This window comes from Athene noctua, chromosome 2 (assembly GCF_965140245.1).
Source record: "Athene noctua chromosome 2, bAthNoc1.hap1.1, whole genome shotgun sequence".
NCBI lineage: Eukaryota > Metazoa > Chordata > Aves > Strigiformes > Strigidae > Athene > Athene noctua.
Genome location: NC_134038.1, coordinates 8,096,678 through 8,115,677, shown reverse-complemented (window position 1 = coordinate 8,115,677; position 19,000 = coordinate 8,096,678). Strand labels below are relative to the sequence as shown.

At 35.2% G+C, this 19,000-nt stretch overlaps 1 protein-coding gene across 3 annotated transcripts in view; it reads left to right on the top strand.

Annotated features, from left to right (window-relative positions):
* Nucleotides 1-18,595, top strand: part of KHDRBS3 (KH RNA binding domain containing, signal transduction associated 3) — a 95,846-nt gene extending 77,251 nt beyond the window's left edge. For 2 of the 3 annotated variants that reach the window (XM_074898394.1, XM_074898393.1), the window contains 2 exons: nt 13,726-13,784; nt 17,028-17,635. In XM_074898394.1, coding sequence (XP_074754495.1) covers nt 13,726-13,784; nt 17,028-17,119 — 151 coding nt within the window. In that variant the 3' untranslated portion in view covers nt 17,120-17,635. Of the gene's footprint in view, nt 1-13,725; nt 13,785-17,027; nt 17,636-18,537 lie in introns of those variants that run through there. The other variant, XR_012633088.1, reaches the window with a different exon arrangement.
* The last annotated feature ends 405 nt before the right edge of the window (nt 18,596-19,000 follow it).

Below are 19,000 nucleotides of genomic sequence, written 5' to 3'. Positions count from 1 at the left end.
AAAGGCAAATATCATGCTGACACATTACTTGGCAGCTTGTTTGATTGTCCCCGTTATTAGGTACTTCTAATGTGCATGTCTGGAAAGGGAGCTTCTGTGCATCTGTCACTGAGTTGTAATATACTGTCACTCTTAGACCAAGTGTTCATAGTTTGATCAGTAGTAGATTTTGTAATGACATTGCTAATTTCTTTAAACTTTTATGGCAATAAACTTGAAATGGTTGAAACAAGCATGTTGAGAAAATGATAATGCTATAGGTCTTCATTACTGCTTTGGTTATCTGGGGTGATGTGAACTTCAAACCTTGCCTTCTGGGAAGATGACAGGAAAGGGAGATATTGGTGGATACTCTCATGCTGATAAGATACTGCTTAGACTATTTTACCTTGGCAATGTAGCCTTATCTGAAATAGTACAGAACTGTTCACAGTGAAGTTGAAAACAAAGCTGTTTACACCTGACATCTGCTTTGCTGTAGTGTTGACACACCCAGCTTAAATTTTGTTGTATAAATGAATGCTTTCCTATGCCCAATAACTTAGTGAATATGAAAAAAACTAATGGAAAGTTCATCATTATTGGTAAGAACTAACAGAATGAAAATGCTTTTGATACTTTACACCTACAGAGTCTTGTAAGCTACTGAAAATTGATTAAAACAAAATATGAATTAAGAAATTAGCAATGTAGGACCTCCAGAATATGAAGCTCTATAGAATGTTACACTTAGAGAGCAGCTGCTGGTAATGGAACTTTTTCCAAAGAGAAATTACCAAAATAGTCCTCAACTTTTATGTTGGTAATTCTGTTCTGTTTTACTGCTTCTAGTGCTGGTAAATGGGTTTATTGCACACAAACATTTGGACTTCATTACAAAGTCATTTGCCTGAGCCACAACTAAACATTACTTGGATTTTATTTTTTTCCATGTTAATAAAGTTTTCACTAAATTTTTTTCTTTGAATATAAAATTAGCAAAAAGCAAATCTCCCAAGAAATTAAATTGTTCTTGTATAGTACTTACACATAAGAATATGTATAATATTTATAGATACAATATATACACATGAGTAACTGTCTGGAAGGTGATACTTCATAAAATGATTGCTCTACTCCATATTTTAACTGTAGTTTCACAATATATATACTGTTACATTTTGAGTTCATTATCTTCTGAATGATTGTTTCACTTTTTTCTCCTAATTTCATTAAGTGCTGCATAGTAAAAGAAAACAAGAAATGATTCACTTGTTTGTTTCTCATGGGGTATTGACAGTCATTTTCTGGCATTTTCTGGCTTGGCAAAAAAGATTTTTAGGATTGTATTGGCAGGCAAAAAGTAATAATGGTAAACAGCCATCTGAGCTACCTAGAACAGCGTTCCTATCTTTAATGTGAATATCACATAGTGGTCCATATTGTAAAATGCCATTTTGTAACCGTTAAGAGATACTTACCGTATTTAGGTGCATTGTAATGCTTTTACTATGAAGGAAATCAGGGGAAAGTGTATTGTTTTCATAGCTTACCCTTATCATTCTTAATATTTTGGCCTCAAAGCATGGAACAAAAATGTACTTTAAACATGTGAATACCCTCTGTGCAACTCTATCATTTAGACATTATCATGTCTAAACTTTCCTCTTTACTTTTGCAATTTGAAAGAAGTAATCTTAAAGCAATGGTATTTCAAGTATGTTTTCTGATGTTAATGTCTCTAGGAGATTGTGATTCTAATGATATTGTGTATTAAAGAGCAAATTTGAGAAATAGCTACTAAATTAAAAAGATGGGTTTGCTCATAAATTATATGCAGTAGTTCTTCAGTACATGAACTCTTTTCCTGTACCTTGCCAAACTTAGTTAATGCTCAAGTGTACACTGTGTGATCCAGTGGAGACAGTTGAAGGTAGTAGGTTTTGTTTTAAAGCTTTTGCTTATTTTAATGTTTTGTTAGAGATGGAAACTTGGAATAGAATTGGAAGTATCTCTAGAACTGTTTAGATGTACAAGATGTTGTACAGTGACACATTTTTGATAGGTGTGCAGGAGTACATTCTCAAAATTTGACCATTCAGTACACAACGGTATGAGTCCACTTTATTGTTTTTAATGTTGCTGTTTCTAGTGTATTTCCCAGAAATGGCCAAATCTGAGATTGGCTAGGATGGGTAATATGTTCAGATATGAAAAATAGCATACTGTGTATTTCTGTGTGCATTAAGGTAGCTGAGACTTTGCATACCTCTGCATACAATTCCTTTCTATAACTGAACTGCTTGCTGGTACTAAATCACGTGTGTTTAAAAGTTTAGCGGTATTTTATTTGACATTGTGTGAAACTGTGTCCTTGCTGTGTTTGGCAGTCTGAAGCTTTAGTTAAAACCTGTCACAGCACTATTAGGTAGAGAAACATCAGAGTTTTCTCAAAGTTCTCATCTATCTTAATGCCCTGTAATCCTATAAAAAATTGTTTTCCTTTAAAATACTTTCTTATCCAAAGTTGTTCGTTCGTGCGACAAAGCCTCAAATAGTGCTTCAGGATGTCTTTAACTGAATTATTTTTTATGGTCAAAAAGACATAAAAAAACACCCCTTGGAGCTGTACTGAGCTTGACTAGATACCTTAACTGATTTTTAAAAGATGTGACTAAATTATATGTGTATTTCTTGCACAGGATGATTAGATAATATTTTTACCAGTATAAACTGGGATAGCTAATCAGTTGGGCTGTTCAGTATTGTTATAAAAAATAAAAACCAATCTCAAATTAACAGAATATCTCTCCATTTCTAAAAAGCAAAGGCTAGTAAACACTTGAAGCAGTTGAGATGCTTTTACTTTAATAAAGCATAATGCATACTGTCAAAATCTGATCATTTATGGTTGATACTCAATGCCTATCTAAGGAGAACAGCAAGACTAGGCTGAATGTTACTGTCATGCAGGGCAGATTTCACATTATGCACTTAGTAATTTCTTCATAAAATTTCTTCCATATACATATGCAGTAATTTAACATGTGTAGTTGTATGCCAAAAACCTTTTTGGGATCTTATGCTAGAATGTGAATTCCAAGTGTGAAAAACCATTGTTGTGACTCCTGCTGCTGATACTTGCCTTTGTCAGATGCCTGTAGACTTGTCAGCTTCCCTCACCAGCATGTATGCATCCTTACACAACCTAGCCAACTTGTAAAGGACTTCCCCAAATCTGTCTAGAACTGTAATTCTTTACTTGGATTTATTGCAGAAAGTAGTGGGTGTTTTAATAACCTGATGTTAATGCTAGACCAATTTTACTATGAAAATTCAGAAAAGAATATTGTGGAGGAATCGGCACCATTTAGTTGGGTCTTCGTTTAAATTTACAAATCAGTTTAAACATTTTCAGCATGAAGAAAATGTATTTATTTTAAATGTCTGAAATATGTTTCAAATTGAGCAAAAGTGCTTTTGTCCCTTAGTGGCTCCATACATGATCTGCACAAGTGTTTGCGAAGACAATAATAGGGCAAAGGGAAATGGACGCTAATAAATCAATTGTCACTGTCAGTTCACTGTTTAATGTTCTCCAGAATACATAAGATTTATCGCTGAGGAATTGTAGAATAATGGTAGTGTATGGAAACAAAGTCCACCAGGGAGATGTACTACATCATTCGGATTTAGCGCTGCCATCTGCTTAATAGCATTGAGATGACTACAGAGGTACTTATGATCAACCATTCATAGCAGTGACAGATGCTGCGGAGAGTTAACATCCCAGAGAATGAGGTTTGTTGCTAAAATTCAGATTATGTGACAAGGTTGCTGAGGAAGGGGGCTGGGTTTGTTACCTCTCCAACAGCATTAAAGGTTTACTGTGTGCCTTTAAGTTTACTATCGAGAGAGAATGGCTAACACAGTTACTGTAGTACAAAAAAAAAAGTGGAGAACCCCATCTGTCTGCTTCATGGCACTCAAAAGTTTCAACTAACTTCTTTAGGCTTGTCTGCTAGCATTTAAAATTAGATACTTTTCCTAGAAAAAAATGCTTTTGTCTAGCCTCTTTGGTTTTTACCTACAACAGATCAGCAGTCTCAACTATAAAACGAACAATTTGTGGAACTTTATGCCTGTGTCTGTTCAGGGACAAGAATAAGTCATTCATGTAGTAATGTCATTTTTTGTTTAATTATAAGTTATAAATTTAAAGCTGGTTTAGATCTTCAGTCAAGGTGATCTTGCCTTCACTCCATTGCAGAATTTAATCTAAACACTGATATAAAAGGGGAAAGATAGGTATTAGGGCAATTACTGGCTTTCTCTACAGTTTTCTGCAATGGTTTCAGGCTTCCTATCTGCCTATGCTATAGACTTCTCTTGGCAACAACCATCCATTGTACCATTGGCTCAGACATAGTATTGCTCAGTCACTGCTCTTGCATATCTAACAGTAATTGCCACCACTTCAAATCATACCAAAATGTGGTGCAATCAACTAGCTGTAAGTTCTCTGTAAACCTTAGAGCCATCTAGTCAAGCTAATCTGAATTGAGGGAATTGGCAAATTCTCTTTAGTATACCTGTGTGTCTCTTCAGTTCCTCTAGTTCACTCTGTTTATTGGTTAATGTGTTGGGAAGCGAAAAGTACATGCTGCAACTTTATTTTAAATTATTAATCTAAAAGCATAAAAAGAGAACTGCCCATGTGGTATTTTTTAAGCCTGTTAAAAGCCCAGTGTTCTGAATGCCATGCGGTGAGGCCTTATTCTTTACTGTTGTTTTCAACAGTGAATGGTTCAAAACAAAATTTCTTTACAGTAAACTGTGTACAGTGACCCTGTGGTTTGAAAGGTTTGAGGAAGTTTGTGTTTCGTAGCTTGTGGTAGTTACTTGAGAAAAATAGATCAAAAAGAGGACTGGAAAAAAGACCCACCTTGAAATTGGCAAAGGCTGTTGTTCAACTGATGCCTAAATAATATAATCAAATATAAAGATTTGAATCCTTCAAGTCTCTAAATCTCAGATTTTTGTGCCACTCCAGAGGCAACTTAGTTTTGAGAGAAGTTTTTTCCTAGTATATAGTTATTGCCAAGACCCAGAGATGTGGTCTTCTCCATTTTCCATTAGGAAGTCAAATTTTCAGGTGTATTCTGAAACTGTGTGTAGTAGTCAAACAAAAGATGATGACATTGCTGTTTATAAGAGGAGGATTTTCATAGAGCTGAGTGTATGGATTTGAAATTAGCTTATGGAGGTGTTGTTGTTGGTATTTGAAAGTTAATCGCTAACATTTTGTTTGATGCTCAGTGTTTTAAATTTACATTGTTAAGTTTGTCAGCAATCATGCATTTCCAGGGTGTATAAATATGTATTAAATGCAAAACAGTGTCTGTTACTGTACCTTTTCAAGATGTAATTCTGTGGATTTTAATGCTAGTAGATTTTTGTATTTCATGCTATGATTTATAAATTTAATCAATCCACAGCAATTTGATTTCTGGGGATAGTGCAAATGGCAAGTATTTTGCAGTTGTTGCTTATCAACATCTGGTATGTATGAGCTTATTGGAGGTTATAATTTTGCACAAATAAAGTCTCAAAAGCATTAGCATAAACAAGCTAATATATCTTTGAACTGAAAATCCCTGCCATGTGGTTTCCTGCTTAATTTTTATGCTCATATAACTGGAAGAGATTTATTTTCTGCAGTTTTTCAGATGTAGTTCTTCAGGTTTAGATAGATGCTTTCCTTTTTTGTTACCTGTTAAAATGTGACAAGATTAAGTATTCAGAAATACTTCAATAGCACAGATAGCTTTAACTGGAGTCTAGCATACATGATTTTTTTAAAGTGTTTTACAGAAATTTCGCCTGCAAAAGGAAACATGAATACGACTAAGGCAATTTAAGTGTAATGATGGAAAAACCTTACCCTTAAAGGAAAAATTAAGATTAACTTAAGTATATCACATGCTGCACTCATAAAATTGGAAAATGTTTTTAGAATCCTTGTCATGTTAAATTGGATTATTTCACCAGTTGAGAAATGTTAGGAATAGTTTTAATTTGTACTAATAATGCTTGGTAAAATGCTTTTTAGATACAAAAAGATTTTTGGCTTTCTTCATGGCATTGCTATTAAACTTAACTATGAACATGCCTCAATGCATAGAAAACAAGTAAAACTGCATTTAAAAGTAAGTTTAGAGACCTGCTGGAGAAAAATTATATAGAGGTGCTATAGTGGTACAAATAGTAACATGAGATTTTAAATGTTTGAGGAATCGGAAAAGGAATTATTTCATACAATTACATTATTCATTTTGTGATTGGTTTAATTTTACTTGGGTGGTTTTACAGCATCTTAAACCAGGTGGTTGAATTACCACAATATAATTAAAGAGGGTGAGTATTTAGTAGGATTTAGTCTTTTTTCTTGACTGATTACACAGGTGGAAACATGAGAAAAGGATAGGTCAAACAGGGTCTTTTAAGAAGTCCTTACTAGGAAGAAAAACTCTAACAGTGAATATTAAATATTAAATGCTGTATTGTTATTAATGGTAGCTTGTGGAATTAGTCATACTTGAAAAATATCTTAGTTAAATGGCTGCTTCAACTTAATTACAGTATATTTAAAAAAAAAATTAAGCTTGGATGATGGAAGTAACAGAGGAAGGGGAGTATGCAGTTGCTAGGCCTCAGCAAGATGCTACAGCAGTGCCACTAGATATACGGTCTTTGGAGACTGAACTTGGATAATGAGGCTTCCAAATCTTACAAATTAAAGTTGTTATTCATTTAGAAATAACTTTTCAAATGTCTTACATAATAAACTTTCTAGCAGTTTCATTAAGAGATACCAGGATAAGGAAGAGAAACAACATAGTCTCTCTGTGACTAGAGAAAAGACAGCATCATAAATTCACACTTGCAGTAGGTAGTGAAGAATATATAAAGGGAAGATTTATTTTCCCTGGTGTAGGGTGAAGAAGGAACTTCACTGGAAACTCACACTTGGAAGCCAATGTCTATTAGTTGAATGAGAAAGGTATGAGAAATCAGGCTTCATCAGTTCAGAACATGTTTTTGTCACAGAATGCCTTTTGTAGATGAAGACTTGACGTTATTTTGCTGGTTGGCAGTCAAAATACTATTTCTGTTTACTAGCAGTACTAGAAAATTGCAGTTTTTATCTTAGAGTATCCTGTAGTAGTTGGTTTGCTTTCAGGATAAGAAAGATCTCACCTCTTTCCACTGGTAAGAAAATACCTATTTAATTGGACAACTTTAGGAAAGGAAAATGGTTGCAGGAAAGCTTCAAAATGGTCTGACTTGTCTCCTGCTTGTATTTTATTTTTGCAAAAATACTAGCAGCTGTAAATTGCACTTTTAAGCACAATCTTGGCATCATTCAGTTGACAGATGATGAAAAAAACATCTTAGTAGCCATGAGAATTTGGGGTTTATTGTGGTGTAATTGTCAGGTGTGATGTGCTTGAAACTTACATGTTGATAAAAGTGGTAGAACCCACATGCCCAGCAAACAAGTCTTAGCACTGAAGTGGATTTAATTATCTTTAACACAATAGGAGGAAGTCTGCCTTAGTGTGCTTGGAAAGGCAAGGCTTGAACCCTGCCTGTGTAAGGGGTGTTAGAGAAGCACTGAGAAGGTCACAAACATGGTAATACACTGCTTTTAAGATCTGTCAGATGATTATGCAGCCCTGAAAACGGTTTTATAATCTCTCTAACCAAATATAGTCCTTGATGGCACTTTATTTTTTTATTACAATCCTGTGAAAACTGTGGAATGATACTTCTTCCCTCAAATGCTCTTCAGTGTCAGCTGATGAGTAAGGATATCGTTTATAGGAAACTGATTAAAGTTGTACTGTTCCTTCAGTAAGTTAAAAAGACAAGAAGGTATGATGTGTATCTTAGTAGTATTTCTAATGACAGAGTGGTAGCACACAGTCTGTGCAGTTTTTCTGGATGATGATATTAGGGGCAATGATGTCTTGTACTCCAATCTGTGACAAGTAATATCTTGGATCTCTAGCAACATCTTATGCAGGACTCAAGAGAGATAACAAATAATTGGATGGAATAATACCCACAGCTCTATCCAATATTGCAATGGATAGTCTAAAGATTTTGACTGATACCTGTCAGAACTTCATTGTTTTCTGTTTCTTCCACTGTCCTGAGTAGCCTTATCTGTCTGAAGGGAAAGGACTGCAACCTTTGCCAATGTTACTGTTCACATCCCTGTTCTCCATTTAGCAGTTGGACCATGTTTGTTACACACCCGGATAGTTTAAGACTTGTACTTTAGTTTCCTCTGATAGCAGTATAGTTCACTTCCCCGAAACCGCTTTGCCAACCAGACAAAAGTGATGTGGGGTGTCTGGGTTTTGGTCCTAATACACAGGCCAAAACCAAAATGCTGATGTTCATGCACCCTGAATTTTTAATTTTTCTGCTGGTGCTTTCTTGCTTGTAGTGAATTTTTGATATTTTATTTAGCATTTCTCATGTTTAGTACTGGATTTTTGCTGTATTCTATTCATGGTTTCAAGGTAAAGCTATCGCTCCCTGCTGCTGCTGTTCCTAAGAAGCCTTATTTGTGCCGTCCTACAGTCACCTCTGCTACCTGCCATTTACCTTCCCTGTTTCGAGAGATGGGTCATGAGTGGAGTGGGGGGTAGGAAAGACTGAGTTCATAGACAGCAACAAGGGGACATTTCAGCCTTAGGGAACTGCACAGAGTTCTGCCAGAAATATATGGATAGACATAGTTCTGTGCCTGGTAGGAAGCACCAGAATGCAGATGCCTCTAAGGGCATTTCACTATTGAGAAGTGCAATTTATTACAATTTCTGCCATAAGTAACTTCTAGATAGTGATAGCTAAGGGAATCCTTGAGAGGGCACTCTGGTCATCTTTTAGGATTCTAGGTAATAGTTCTGCTATTTGTATTATCCATATGAGTACAATGGGATATCATTTAAGGAAGACTGCATCATTTTTCTGTATTTTATAATGCTTTCACATATAGGTCTCAGTTGCTTTCTGAGATCATTATCTGTTTTACAAACTGATATGCAAGGATGAGACTATGTACTAAAACTTCTAAGAAGTGGCAGAACTGGGCATTAAATAAAAATCTATCTGCAAGATGCCAAAAAAGATGTGGATATCATCTTGATATCCTAGTTTTATGCTATCCTGCTGTAAACTGGATTACAGAATATGTTGTTCAGTGATCCACAGAAGTGTTAAGAACAGATACTCAACTCAATGTTCAAGACAATTAGGGAGTTATGAGAAGCTTCACTACAGTGATTGTTGTCTTGACAATAATGTTTGGGGCACTTCTTCCGCTTACTGTTGATGGATGACTTTTAATATCAGAAGCAGATGAGCGTGAAGACCTGATAGGAATGATAGGAAGAGGCTTGTGTAAGAGTTGTGTCCAGATGTGATTTTATCAGTCAGGATCTATCATAAGACCTCTGGCTAGAGATCCTCATCCTACTTTGCTGTTCTGTGCAACCTCTATGTAGAAGGACAAAGGTGATGCTTGTGGAGCTACTCCTAGCACAAAAGAAAACTTTTGTTTGGTAGGGGGTTTTTGTCACTTTGTGAAACTGCCCTGGCTTCAGACTAAAGCAGTCAGTCCCTTTAGTGATACTAATGTACAAAAGGGAATAATTTTTTTCGATTTTTCCCTAGTAAGCATTAAAATAAGTTGAACTGGTAGTGAAGGCTGGTTTTATCACTGAAGATGAAGAAAGCTTCTGTTCATTCAGTGCTTAAGCCAGGTAACCAGGGTTGTCAGTGCTTATCTGGGCTTTTCCAGTAAACTAGCAGCTTTGTCAGAGACCTCTTATTGTCCCATTACCAGTCAGGCTCCCTGCCATACTACTTCTGTTTCACACACAGAAATGGCATAATGCTGATTCTGAAAGATGCCTGTATCAAAGAGCTATGGCAATCACATTGATTAATCACAATATATTTTGACTACTTTTATGCATTTTCTGGAAATACTGCAGAACACTTGCACTGTGTGGTTGACATGCCTGTCCTAGGATTGTCCCAAAAATACCCCAATGACCGATTCTGATATCTTCATGAGTGTTAGGTTGAAACTCTACCATTCTGTTGATAACTGTCCCAAGAGAATATTCCAACATCTCTAGACAAAATAAGCTAATAGTTAATATAGTATAAAAGGTGAAAGCGTTCCTTAAGACATAAACCGTGTCAAGATTAGTTACTGCTATTTGTTTGTGTCATAAAGATTTGTTCTTCTGTTATGGTTCATCAAGACTTTTTCAGAAACAATCAGCTTGGCAGAAAAGCCTGAGAAATTCAGGTCGTATTCTGCAAGACCTTTGAAGGCTTCTGTTGAATACCTCTAAATTAAAGTATTTTAAGAACCTTCTCACAGCACAGTGGTTCTAGAAAAATGTCAGGAAGCTTCCCAGTCCTCTTTTACTAGATAAAAAAGCTTCTCTAAGGCTTTACTTCCATCAGTGATGCAGTACTAAAATCTGAGGGTGCTCTTCTCTATCTCAGGCTGTTTCCCCCTGACCTTATTTAGACTAGTTAACTGCACTTCACACTTCTCTAACCATTGTAGGATTAATGCCCAGCCCTCAGCAGTTAAGTGACATACTTAAATTTATTGTTTGCTAATCCTTCCATACCTTTAGGTGGTTCCAAGTTTTTATTGACATGGAAAATCAAAGCACTTTTTTCTTTGCCATCTCTGTCTTTTCTCTTGTCAGCCCAAAGACTCTGTGCCTGAATGGGAATACGAAAGAAGTTAAATAGGAGGAGATAGATGCAAGGGTTCTATATGTATAAAAGATCTGAATCACAGCTGATAATCCAGTGTTGAGTGTACTTGCACTTGTACTGTTAGTTGATGGTTAGGAAGATGCTTGAAGACTCAGCTGACTATACCAGGTAATGCAATTATCCATCTACAAAGTAGACACCTGGGGAAGGAAAAAATAAAATTGAAGAAATGGCCTCAAGAAGACATTTTACATGTGAAAACATAGGAACTCAAAGCAGACTCCAGGTTTAGTCTTGCTGGGTTAAAAAGTATCCATGTCATGTTCTTATTCTGAAAGGGAGGAGGCACGTGCCGTAAAGAAGAAAATGAACCTGTTTTGTGGTTTTATTGTCCTTTATGTGAGACAAAAATGAAAGAAATGGGAAGAAAAAGGCTTCCCTTTAGAGTAAATCCATTGAAGGGAAATAGAGATTTTCAATAGTCTTCAGTCAGGATGCGAAGATGCCAGAGAACCTACATAAAGTATAAATGTCTAGGATGCTTTTAAAACAAAAAAGATGTCATACCTTCTGTCCAGAGGAAGAATTATTTAATATAACTAGTTAATTTCTCAGAACAGGATAGAACTCAACTACTTCAGTTAATGAGTTCAGATGTACAATTCAAGAGGAGGTTTGGTATTGCAGGTTCCTTTTGACTAGGTTTCCTTTTTAACTGGTGATTGCTTTGGAAAAAAAAAATACAGTTCTGTAAGCTGTAACTTCATATACAGTACTAGATTTTTCTGTAATTCCTCTAAAAACCCCTCAGTTATCTTTGGTCTTGGTTCTGAACTCCATGGGGTATTCGACTTGTTACAGATGAAACCAAAATAATATTTTAAAAGTTTTCCTTTTTACTGAGAATTCCTTACAACCATGCCTGATCTTTTTCTTAGGGTCATAGTCTTTAAGTTCTCTTACTCTAAGTTTTGCTTTTGTTTAACGTACAGTTCAATTGAGTGTTGGCTTTGTTCATAGACAACAGATTAAAGCAGTCGGTGGGCAGTACTGAATTCCCATTATAACTTGTGCTTTTGGGAAAGATTATGAATTTTGAAGGGTTTGATACTGGAAGGGTCATGACCCATCTTTAAGTAGAAGTTTTTTCCTTTCTGATGATTTGTATTGCAGTCTACATGCTGTAAAAATAGTTATTTTTTTTGTTTAATAGATATTTTAGATCTATGAAATGAAATCTTGCACAAGTCATTCTGACAGGATTAACAGATATGGGGATAGGGCTCAGCTGCTATAGGCTTCTAAACTTGATGACAGCCTTTAAATCGAGTACTTTGTGGAAGGATAGTGAATGTCAGTTTTAAGTTGATTGTCAGAAAAAAGACTTTTCACTGGCTGCTGCAGGGCAAAATTATGTTATTTGTTATGCTTCAAACTTTGCCCTTGTTTTTCTGGGGTCCTCATTGCAAGGACTGACAAATGGTAGATAACATTTAGGTTGTACGTGGGTACTTTTTGTGGGTCTTTGTAGTGCTTTCTGATGAAGTTTTTGTTTACGAAGCCTTATACTAGCAATAATGAGTCCTCATCCACACTTTTTGGATATGCATTTACACACACAAGAACTGTATTGTTGTTGGCCTGGTTTATTTTGTGGGATATAAAACTTTTTAGCTAAAAAGAACAACCCAACAATGACAAAAACAAAAACTTTTTAAAAAAAAAAACCCACCAAACTAAAACACAAGCAACCCGAGCATAACAAATTACCTTTGTCTTTTGTCGGTTTAGAAGTTTGTGATGTGTTATTTAATGTAAATGCTTTATCTGCTAATTCATGTTAAGGCTATAATTGCTTTTTCTTGCTGTTTTTTATTTTGTTAGCAATCAATCTAATGTTAGAAACATTTTGTCAATATTAGTAATCATTTGCTAGTGATCATATACTAGTGATTTCCTTCTCACTCAGAAGGTAGTGACCTGGTAGCATCAGTTTGTAGACTATTTTCCAGATATTGTCAACCCTGGGTCTGGCTGTGGTTAGAAAGAAAAGAAACTTGCAGAAAGAAACATTGAGACTTGCTTTTGATGTCCTACAAACATGTCTGATAAACTTTTACTCTGCCAACTATGTAAAAGACTATACATAGCTATACTTGCATGAAATATGAAAGCATAGTGGAAAAGTAGTATGTACTAAAGCTTGTTCTTCAGTTTCCACTCACTGGCACTTAATACAAATAGAAGTGCCATTATGAAATGGAAAACTGTTTTAGGCCATGGTTATGGTTATTCATACATACTTCTGAATCCTAATGACTGCAGATTTCTGCTTTAACTTAGTTCTTATTGTCACCTCCTGTCTGCCTGTTAAAATGACAGCCTTTACAGATGTGCACATTTGTCTTGTTTTGAAGACACAGACTCTCACATGTGTAGCAGCTTGTAACCATCTGATCAGCAAGTTGCTTGTCCTTTTTTGCATTTTTCATCAGTGAATTCAAGGATGCAAAGGCAAAATACTGGACAACAGTAGGTAATGTGAAGTTTATACGACAGATGAGTTGGTTCAGTACCTACGCCTCCTACTTTTTCTTTATTGGCACTTGTAAGATCTTCAACCTTCCTAACTATAATTTTAAATATAATATTCCCACATCCACATTTACACTGTAGAACAGGGGCTCAGTGATGACAAAAAATCCTAAATGGTAGTTAATGTGGTTTCTTTTCTAATTAATGAACAAGCAGGATGTAAGTTGTCATTGTCACGTGAATGCTTACCTTTCTTTCCTTAGGGCATGTCTAGATCTTTCAAGCTTTCTTTTGAAAGGTAGAATGTGTAACAATAATCATTGCTTCTTAAAATGTAACTTCTTTATTCCTTGTTCTTGTTCTTCCTGCTTCCCTCCTCCCATACAGTGGAGCAGATTACTATGACTATGGTCACGGACTAAGTGAAGAAACATACGACTCTTATGGTGAGTGGCTTTGAGCTGAATGACCACAGCATTAGACTCTTGAAAAAATATAATCAAAGACAAACTTCCATAAGGCAAGCTTCAGTTCTGCAGTGGGTAACAGCTGTTCAGGGATTCTTGCACCATCTCAGAGCTCCTCTTGTGGTTATTGAGAAAAATACTGGAGGAGGTCTCTGTGGTCTGTTAGCAGCATAGTCATGTGAAACTAAAATCAAAGAAATAAAAAAAAAAATCTAAATCATGCTGCAAGTACCCTTTTTGTTGCATTCGAGATTTGAGACCTCTTTTCAGGAGCTATTTGCAGCTGAAAGCAAATGTTTCTAGTGTGGCACAATTGGAGTTGAAACTTGGTACTACAAGAATATGTTGCAGTTGTCAGCTGAATCAGTGCCTAATGGAGTGCATTTTAGATTTGTATGCTCTTTTGGTATTTATTTCCATGCATCAGTCTTATGAAATCAAGCAGGGAATCATTATGTAAAGGTTGTGAAAGTACTTTAGGTAGCTAATAGACATGAGGGCAGTGGGTTACTCATATGGAGACAAAATAATGCGTAATGAAGCAAAAAAACATATGCCAGTGGTAAAGATCACATTTTTTTTAAGCTAGAAGTGTGGTAGTGACAGTTTTAATTAAAGAAATGTTATGGATTAGAAGCATAAAGCATGTTAAGACACCTCTGCTTAAGAGATAAAAGTTAAATCTCTGGGTAGAGATCAGAGAAATATAATCTAGCTCACTCAAATCTCAAACATTTGAGGGTTGTTAGTAACTAATACAAGAGTTGTGATTTTTGGGTAGTGGATTATTTTTTTTAGATATCTACTTAAAACTTTCCACGGTGTATTTCTTGAACTCCATTTGGAAGTGCTTCCTGCTGAAAACTAAAATGACCTCAACGAAGTTGTAATAAATGCACCTAATACAGAAGTTTGCTCAATGTTGTCTGCTTAAGCTAATTATTTTGCTGAAGGGGAAAGTCAGCTCATCAAAAGAAGAGGTCACTTGAAATTCCTCTGTCCCCCAGCACTTTCAGGTGGTGTTGGTAGATATATAGCTTAAATCTTTATTTCAGCATTAAAATAAACTGTTTGCCTTTAAGCCTGATATTTTTAAGACTAAATTTCATGAATGCAAAGTTGATGGAGGAAAAATATGAAACTGCTTAATGTAGATAGAGTTGACTGATGGTGAAAAATGTCGATTGCAGTATTTAAGGTTGAAAATACAGATTTTTTTCGTTGCTTTTGCATTTAAGATTGGTTTTCTATTTATCAAAGCACAGCCACTCAGAATGTTAAGGGATGTATTTACTTAAGATGACTATAAATACCTTGAAGAATGATTGTTAGAGCCACTGAAGTTTTTGCACATACAAATAGTTGTACACTTTATTTCTTAACTAGCTGACCCTGAAGGACATCCTTAAATGCATAGTTAGATACTAATAAACATCCATATAATATGTAAAGCACATTTAGTGCCTTGGAAGTACAATTCGTAAGACTGGATAGTGAGCAGGTACTTGCCCAGTGCTGGCCAGGAAGAAACAGATTCCCAGGAAGTACCTGAACTTTTCCTTCTCTGAGAAGCTCAGGTGCCAATCTAGAGGATGTAGGAAGAATATCAGTATTTTTAGAATTTGGAACCCTGAATGGCACCAAAATGAAAACTTGATGAAAAGGTGACTCTTTACACTAGTGATTTGACCAATTGCTTGAAAAGGAGCAAGTATTCCCCTTAAACTGTAAAGAAGACTGCTTTTTATTTTTAAACAGTTCCTTGCAGTGGTGCTTAAAAGCTAAGATATTTTTAACTCTTACCCCTCAGCCAGCTGCCTTTACTGTTAGGCTAGGGTTCTTTTCCTTGCTTAGTATAAGCCTTGCTTTTTGTGTGATGAAGAAGCACAAGCGGTTGCTTCTCATGTATGTTATTCTGTTATCAGATTCCTGTATGACTTGCCTGAGGTACAAGTTTAATTCTTTCAGCCATACACCAAATTAGAACTTGTTCCTTTTACCTCCTAGGCGAGTGTTGTGACACCTAGGTATGATATATGATGTAGGCTCTGCAGGCAACCACCTAAATTTTTAAAAATAAAGTAGCTAGGAGAAAACTTCTATGAAGAGATTATGAAATCGGACCCATGACTTAAGGGACTTGTCATGTAACTTCAGTTATCTTCTGTCTGAGCAAGTTACTTTGCCTTTCAAAGTAGGGAGATCTTTGACTGTTGACTTTGTCTTTCTAATCCATTAAAAATAAATGAGTGATGTCTACACTTAGTTTACCATACATTGGATTCAACCCTTAATTTCTGGATTGCTTTGGGTTCACTTGGATGCCTGACTGCTTAGAGCAGAGCAATTCTCCAAAAGTAGATATGGAAGCACATACACTGCTTCTAGAAATCTTTCTGATTTTTTTTTTGTGAGGTGAGACAGTACTCTTGGCTTGATTAAAGTGTACCTGAGTACTGTTACATTATACTCTGCATTTGGTCTTGTTTTCCCTCTTGCTGTAAATGCCTGGCACAGTAGGTCATTTAAGACAATTCTTCGCTACTTTTTGTTAGTATTTCTTACCATCAACATGTGGTAGGATTATGAAGCATTAAATACATCACAAGTTTTTCACAAATTTCTTTTGATGGCAAGATGAAAATAATTTCCCTTGACATTTTAATTTTTTTTATAACCTGCCTTTGTTTCTTGCATTTTAGAGGAAGTGTGTGTTTACAGTGAAGTTGAGTTATTTCCCCTAGCTTGTTAGAAGCCACAGGTGTTTCTAGAGGTACTTGAGGCTTTTTGTTCCTGGATTGCATATTTGAATTAAGCCTAAATTAGTACTGATACAAAGAAATTTATTTCTGAGGGTAGCTGATTTGCTTATATGTAACTCACACCCTCCATTCATTTCATCCTAGCATAATTATTTGTAGGTCTGCTACTATAGCTGACACTTCTGTGTATCTGTAACAGACAGGTCCACCTGAATGTCAGAGCCCTAAATATTTTTGCCACTAGCTTGTCACACTCCATGCTGTTATGTGCTGAAAAAATATTATGGGATAGCTCATATAAATGTGTTATACCCAGGTTTTTTGGTACAAGTGTTAGATTTCACTTTGTACACCTTGGTTTCATTAAATAAAATGTCACTATCTAATTCACAGTTTAAGGAAAATATAAGTACAGCATCTAAGAACAGGAAGGTGTCTAACGATATTTTTTTTCTTGTAGGGCAAGAAGAATGGACCAACTCACGACACAAGGCACCTTCTGCAAGGACGTCAAAAGGAGTCTACAGAGACCAGCCATATGCCAGATACTGATTGTACTGTCTGATGTTGTGAAATATCCAATCTCCACCAGTCCTGTATACTGTTCAAAGTAATTTTTTCTATGAACAATCCCTTTTTATTAAATCAAAGTGCATAAAAATCTGAATGGATGGACTGAACTTAAAATATTTTGTTGAAAGAACAACCTGGACAGAAAGATATGTAAAACAAGGAACTTTGTTATTTCCAAACTGTATTTGAAAAAATAGGTGATCAAAAAAATAACCTTTGATTAACTAGTGTTAAACAAAAAATAGGTTTACTAAATATGTTAGTCCGTTCTTTTAACATAAGCGTAACCTTTTATTTTAAAGGTTTTCAACAATTTAGTTTTTAGTTTTTATTTTCAGCCATTTGCTAGATTTTCTCTTTGCAAACATGCGTAAAAAGGGAAGCAAATTACAAATGCAAATAATGTGGTATTTTGTAACTCAAGTCTTGAAATGTTCTGTAGTGTTAAGCAAAGTTTTGCCCTTGCTTGATACTAAATAAACTTTTGAAAGAAAATCAGTGTGTGTGAGATTAATTTTATGCTTTATCTTATACTAAAACTTCATAAATAGTAGTAAACAGGGAGAAATGTCTAACAATGATCAGCATAAAAGGCTCATATTAAACATTGCGCAACTTCTTTAAAAAAAATGGTATAAACCTAAATGTATATATATACTCACAGTAGATATAAATGCTGTTTAAAGTATCCAAATGGTATGGATCTGCTTGAGTGCCACATTAAATCAAAATACTTTTGTTAAAAATGGTTTAAAATAGCTAATGAATTTTCTGAAAAAGATGTGACTAGTTTTCATCTTGTTGAGCGTTTTTTCACTAGTGCAACTTTGGAATTTTTATGAGAATTTTGGTACGTTAATGACCACCTCGCTCCGTGCTGGAAGCAATAAACACAAAGCTTTTAAAGACTTTCTGACTTGACTAATTGAGGTCGCTTTCTTCAGAGGCAGAGGATGTGTAACCCTTAAAACGGTCTTCATTTGCAAAGGTAAATAAATCAAATAAGATTTTAATCTCAATTTATCTTAATATAACCAATAAAAACAGGGAGGCTACAACTTAGAAAGTTTCATTTTAGAATGTAGGAAAGACTTTGAGGACACCTAAATTCTCATTTTAAAACGTTTAATTTGTATTAGTAATCTAAAAAGTCTTAGCTTAGCTAGTTAAATTTGGACAAACTATTCCCTATTAAAAAACTGTAAAACCTCATAACCAATACTTTGTAATATATTATTTTTCCATAAATTCTAGTAACTTAAACATTACAAATGTTATCTACAGTCTTTTTGTTAATAACTGTTTTTATTAATTATAGCTTGATTTGTATTGTTTTCTTTAGTTTTTATTTGAAAGTCTTTGAAATGTAGTAAAAATATTTTTTTTTCTCTTGTCAGGAAACCCACCTCCTTGGACAGCCAAGAGAACAAAAACCCTAATTGTCTGATGCTTTGGTAGGTATCTTCACTCATCTGTGAAATTACTAGATAAATAATGGGGGTTTTGATCAGGTCCTTAATTCTTTATACACAAGGCCTTAATTTATGTAATTATTACTGAAGTAATAATACTGAGTTGAGGCCAGCAAAAGTTCAGTTGTGGTGGGAAAAGGTATAGTTTTATACTATCATTAACTGGAACATTAAAATGTCCCAGTGTGTGGCCACTGTCCTCTGGCTATTTGTTTATTGAAGGTTACACATAGTTTTGACAACATTTAAGTCAATTAAGTATCTCACTGGGTGGAGGAAGGTGAAAGAAAATGAATGTAGTTTTATGCTAGTAGTGGTCAAATGGGAATTTAAAACTAATCTGGTCAGCAAACATGCCTAAAATGGTTTTGCAAAGCTGAAGAAAGCA